This window comes from Sciurus carolinensis, chromosome X (assembly GCF_902686445.1).
Source record: "Sciurus carolinensis chromosome X, mSciCar1.2, whole genome shotgun sequence".
NCBI lineage: Eukaryota > Metazoa > Chordata > Mammalia > Rodentia > Sciuridae > Sciurus > Sciurus carolinensis.
In genome coordinates this window covers 45,791,426-45,797,387 of record NC_062232.1, presented here as the reverse complement: position 1 = coordinate 45,797,387, position 5,962 = coordinate 45,791,426, and the positions used below count along the sequence as shown (strand labels likewise).

The 5,962-nt window shown below is 41.1% G+C and overlaps 1 protein-coding gene across 1 annotated transcript; it reads right to left on the bottom strand.

The window, feature by feature from the left end:
• Window positions 1-1,597: 1,597 nt before the first annotated feature.
• Ubqln2 (ubiquilin 2) lies at window positions 1,598-4,964 on the bottom strand. Its single transcript, XM_047536972.1, has one exon. The coding sequence runs from the start codon at window positions 4,677-4,679 to the stop codon at window positions 2,802-2,804; it is 1,878 nt and encodes a 625-aa protein (XP_047392928.1). The 5' UTR covers window positions 4,680-4,964; the 3' UTR covers window positions 1,598-2,801.
• Window positions 4,965-5,962: the final 998 nt, after the last annotated feature.

Genomic DNA, 5,962 nt, shown 5'->3' with positions numbered 1-5,962 from the left:
ATCAACAGATGAAGCAACTCAAAACAAAAACAGTCTTTAAAAAATCTGCAATATAGTAGGAGGAAATTGTATCACACAAAAGATGGAGGAAAAAGTTACAAGTAATAAAAAAGAGGCCAAATAATTTTAAGAATGAATGAACTAAAAGGCAGAAAAATAATAAACTTAATAAAGACAGGGATCTTTTCAAAAAGAAAACAAAACATTAAAAAATAGATAAACATCTGTCAAAGCTAAGGATTTCTCTGTTCCTTGAATGTTTGAATATTTATCTGTTAAATTATCTGATCCAGGTCTCAGACAATATTGTTTCTCCTATGGTATTGATTTATTGCTATTTTCTATGCCTCTAGTTTTAGTATTTATTTCTTTATAAAATCATCCATGTCATTAAAATTCTTAAATTTCTATGGCAGACTAGCTTTGTGATTATCTAAAACATCCACAATTGTAGGGAATAATAAATCACCATTCCCTAAGCTGTTTTTCTGAAGAACACTGATATTATGTTATTTGGTGTGTTTAAAAGAACCTACTCATTTAAAAGCACACTAGCCAACATTTACTACACAATAAGTCTCCAAGAGGGACTAGAATATACAGCATTTTGCAAAATTATTTTCCTCTCAATGTTTTTTCCAAAACAATTTAGAATTGCTGCAGCATACATATTAAAATAAGAAACAAGACAAAAATGCCACTGCCACCTTTATTATTTAGCACTGTTATAGAATGTTTAACCCATGCAGTCAGACAGTATGTCATAATTTTTTAAAAGAACATGTAATTATAACTTATCTCTGATGATTGCTTACCATGAAAAGCTCAAAAGTATCAACTGGGTATCTCTGAAATTAATGTTTTAATTAACTGCTAATTTAAATAGTTTATGAAAATAAATTTTCCTATATAGCAAAAATAACCACATAGATTAATACAGAAGGAACTCCCATTAGCAGTATCAACATGTTTCCTGTATGTCTGTATTATCTAGAAATACATTTATCACAAATTATGCAGGACTTAATAAATAAAACTCAAATAATATAAAAGGTTTTTAATAATGAGGCAATATATAATGTTTCTGGAAAGCAATGCAACTCTGTAGTGTTCACTATTATAATAAATTTAAAACCCCAAATTCCCAATTTATCTTTTGGGGGAAGCCTACTAAATAAATGTTCATCTATTAAAACAAACATGTCAGAATCATTAGAAAATTGTAAAAAATAAATATAAAGATGATCAACAGAGGACTCAAACAGGTATGAAGTTATACTTCTAACTCAATAAGTATAGGTTATTTTACTAGGACTACAATGTTCAATGGAACTAAAGAGAATCTAAACACAATGAACAATGAATATGTATATCTCAAATGTGGGGGAGGAGAAAATATTGGCTAACAACTGATTAACCCTTTGGGGAAAATAAGTTAGAATACTTAAATCTATACATCAAAATAATTCCAGATAGGGAAAACATTTTTAAATAAAACCGTAAAAGAGAAATATAGGATAAGATTTATATAATCTTAGGGTGGGATAACCCTTCTAAACATGATCCTAGGGCCAGAAGGTAAAAAGAAAAAGATTTATCCATTTTTAACTTTTTTATTTTTTTTAGTCATTTTTAATGCATTTTCCCTGTGCACAAGAGAAATAACCAATAAAGTCAAAAGATACACTTTCCTTTATACATAGCAGTTAAAAGTAATGCAAACATCACATGACACTTTCAGTAAAAGTTACATTTCCAATTACAAATCAAATGCATATTAGGGTCTCTTTATGGGAGAAGCTGAGAAGGAAGTCTTAGGTAAAAAGCACTTTCCTGGCATTACTACACTGATCCTTCAGGCTGCACAAAGATTAAGGTCATATACAGTCAATCTGTAAATGTTGACACAATGTTACACTGTAAGTTTCTGTACAATTAAATGTATACTTAGAGATACCAGGATAAACATTTCTACTATATTTTAACTGAACTTGCCTAGCCAACATTTTTCACTGAGAAATTTATCAAATATGCTGTAAGATTCTACAAAATCATGAGACATACCTAGCTCCAGAAATATTTCTTGTATTCTTTCTTATTTGGGTTACACATATTCTGCTCAGATTCTACAGTAATACTTCTAGATGTACAGTTCCAATTGTGCTTACTGTACTGTGTACAAATATAGCAAAAACGATCAATGAATGATATAAATCTTACAGCATTTTGCTAGCAAAAATACATGCCAAAGTCACAATAAGCAATATTGTACCACAAATTAGAGCTTCAAATAATTTGCTTCTGTTTTTAATATCTTCATTCTACATTAAATTACTATCATAGGCTAATGTTTAAAATGCAAATAAATTGGACATCTGTAGGACAAAACTTGTTCACCCAACTGTGAAGGCTGATACTTGTTTCCAAAAATCACAATAAATGCAGAATAAAGAGAAGTGTTTGCATGCAACACCTTTGAGTGAAACAGCATTGATTCCCACCATTAGAAACACAGAAGGAAGGAAACCAAAAGAAAAAAAGAAAGGAAGGAAGGAAACAAAGGAGGGGAGAAGGCAGGGGGGAAAGGGAAGGGCGGGTGGGAGAGTGGAGGGAGGGGCAGGAAGGGGGAGAAAAGAAAAAAGGGAGGGAGGGACTCCACCTTAAAATGCATCATATTAGACTCATAATAGACAGATTTAAAAGAATCAAAATGAAAGTAAAGCACGATTTTGTGTGTGTTTAAAGATTTAAGAGCCATTATCAAAAATAAGATACATTTTTTTCAAGGTACAGAAATGTAATTACGATGGCTGGGAGCCCAGCAGCCTCTCAATGGCTGCATTGATGTCGCCTCCTGTTGCTATTAGGGCCTGCAAGTTTGCTTCACGGTTTAAGAACCCCATGGCGTTGAGCTGTTCCAGTTGCTGCTGAAATCTGACTTCTGGATTCGGCAGCTGTGGAGGATTTGCTCCAGCCAGAGCCTGCACCATTTGCTGAATGAACTGCTGGTTGGGTCCAGATTCTGACGTTGGAGTGGTGGTTTCACTAGGTGCAGAGCTGGACACAGTGGGTGCAGTAGGGCCGCCAGAGCCGGTAGAGCCAGGGGGCCCCGCAGGGCCAGTAGGTCCTATGGGCCCAATGGGGCCTATGGGTGTAAAAGGGACTATAGGGCCTATGGGGCCTATGGGAGTGACTGGGCCTACAGGGCCTATGGCGGTTCCCAGCACCCCCACTCCCACACCTGGAGTGAAGCTTGGAATGAGGCCAGGTGCTTCAGTGGCTAATGTCTGTAGCCCCTGCTGGATCTGCATTAAAGCCTGCATTGCTCTTGGGTTTGACATAGCTGATAGTGTGTCTGGATTCTGCATCTGCTGCAGGAAAGCTGGAAGCTGCGGACGCATCTGCTCCTGCAGCTGAGGATTTGCAGTAAACAGTGGGCTATTCAGCATCATCTGTGCAGCCAAATCTGGATTCTGGCTCAGCGACTGCATCATGCTTCTCATGTAGGGTGCGGACAGCATATTCTGAATCAGCTGGGGGTTTTCAGTTATCTGTTGCAGCAGGCTTTGCATTCCTGGGGTACTGAAAATGCTAGCGACATAATTAGCTGCAGCCACGGTGTTCCCAGTAGTATTACTGGAGCTACTGCCAGATCCACTGCCACTGCTTGTGGTCGTACTGGTGGTCGCAGAACTCTGGGTAGCCGGCGGTGGCGCCCATGGATTGGGTAGTGGATCCCGATTTTCTGTGCGGGAAGGCTGAGTACCTTCCCCGGAGGAGGAACTGCTCCCCACTGTGGCAAATGGATTACCCCCAAACTGCTCTTGTGCGGCATTCAGCATGGGTTCTTGAATGTCAGTGTACATGCGCCGTAGAGCATTGTAGCCACCTGGGATGCTTTCGAGATTGCTGAGAGCCAGATCTTGATTTCTCATCATCTCTTGCATCATGGCTGGATTCCTGGCGATTTCGAGAGTCTGCCTCATTATATCTGGGTTGTTGAGCAGGTGACTGATTTCTGGGTTTCTCTGAATCAATTGTTGCATCTGTGGATTGGCCATAATGAGCTGCCTCATCAGATCAGGATTTGAAAGCATGCTCTGAACAAAGGGATTTTCCATGATTTGAATCATCATCTCAGGGCTGGCCATGAGCTGCTGCTGCATCTGGTTCTGGAGCTCTGAGAAGTTGGTCGAGCTCAAACCAAGGCTGCTAAGGCCTGCAAGTCCTCCCAGGCTCCCCAACCCGAACGGGCTGCTATTTGTGGAAATAGGTGTGGAGTTACTCCTGGGAGTCGACGCCGAGGTAGTAGTAGTTCCCGCGGCATTGCTAGGCTGTGTGGTGGACTGGCCCTGAGGTCGGTTCTGGCTTTTGATGACAAGGTGAACAGTCAGTCCATCATGGATGCCATGCTGGATCAAAGTATCTTGATCTTTTAAGATTTTTCCAGCAAAAATCAGCACTAGCTGATCGGTTTGGGATTTGAAGCGTTTTGAAATCGCTTCCTTAAACTGCTGGACCGAGCTATTCTCGGGCACCGCGAACTCCTCTTTCTCTTTGGGGGTCTTCACAGTGACTTTGATAATTTTGGGCTCAGCCGGGGCAGCGGCCGAGCCTTGGGCCGCAGCAGGGCCGCGGGAGGGGCGCGGGGGACCGCTGCTCTCGCCGTTCTCAGCCATGGCGGCCGCGGTGACGCAGGCGGGCAAGGAAGGCGCGGGCGAGCAGAGAGAGAGCAGGGAAGGAGGAAGGAAGGAGGCGCCGCAGCAGCGGGCTGGGCCGGGCTGGGCGAAGAGCGCAGAGCACGGTACCTCTGTGATGAAGACTGCGGTTCCCTGGTCCTCCGGTGGAGAGGGGGTTCGGCGTAGGCCGCTGGCTGAGGTCTCAGCGCTCAGGTCTCTGGGCCTCCTCCGCCGCCGCCTTGTGATCTGACCGCGCGCACTCCCAGCAACTCCCGCAGCCGCTCCGCCCGCTCCTCCCCGCCCCTTCCCCTCCCCCAGTTCCGCGCTCGCTTCCCCGCCCCCCTCTGCTGACGCGGCGCCAGGCCCTGATTGATAGATTTGACTCGGTCAAAATCGAAAACTTATGCACTAAAAAAAAAAAAAAAAAAAAAAAAATGAGGGCGAGAGAGGGAAGAGGGAAGAGGGAAACAAAGAGAGAGAGAGATAGGGAGAAGGGACGAGACTAGAAGAGAAGACGAGTCCGGAGAAAATAGGCGAGGTAGGGAGGGAAGGAGTTGAGAGGGAGGAGGGAGAGGGAAACGGCTTCAGTAAACGACACTGAAAGACCAGTGAAGAATATATATTAGCAATCTGTAAGGCAGTGAAAGGATGAAAGCCTGAATCAAACCGATCCCATGTAAAAGACGAAAAATGAATAATAAAGAACTCTGACAAAGCAAAAAGGAAACAGGAACACCCACAATGGGGGAAGGGAAGAAGACACGGCAGGAGCGTACATTTTACAAAAGTGCAAAGGGCCAATAGGCAATGAAAGGATGATTAAACTCACTAGTAATCAAAGAAATTCAAATTAAAACAATGATGGTCTACTTTTAGCTTATCATATCGTCAAAAATGAGAAATAATGATAAACCTTGTTGACAGGGAGCTGAGAAAATGCACTCTCATGCTAGTCGAAGTGTGAATTGTTATAATCCTAGAGCAATTTGAGAATACAAATTAACTTTTAAAAAATTTCCTCCTTTATTTAAAAATACCTCATCTAAAAGCTTCCCCTAAGAAAATAATTGGAGTATGCAAAATATATGTATAAAATATATAATGTGGCATTTAAAATATGATTTATTTTTAAATGTGTTTGCATGAGATTAGTCAAACTATGATGTTATCATATAATAAAATAATATGTACTATGTTTAAAAAGTGAGTGGTTATTTTATATGATATAAAGTATCTTTTAAGGTATATACGAAATACACTGCAGTTTCAGGGCAATTATAGTA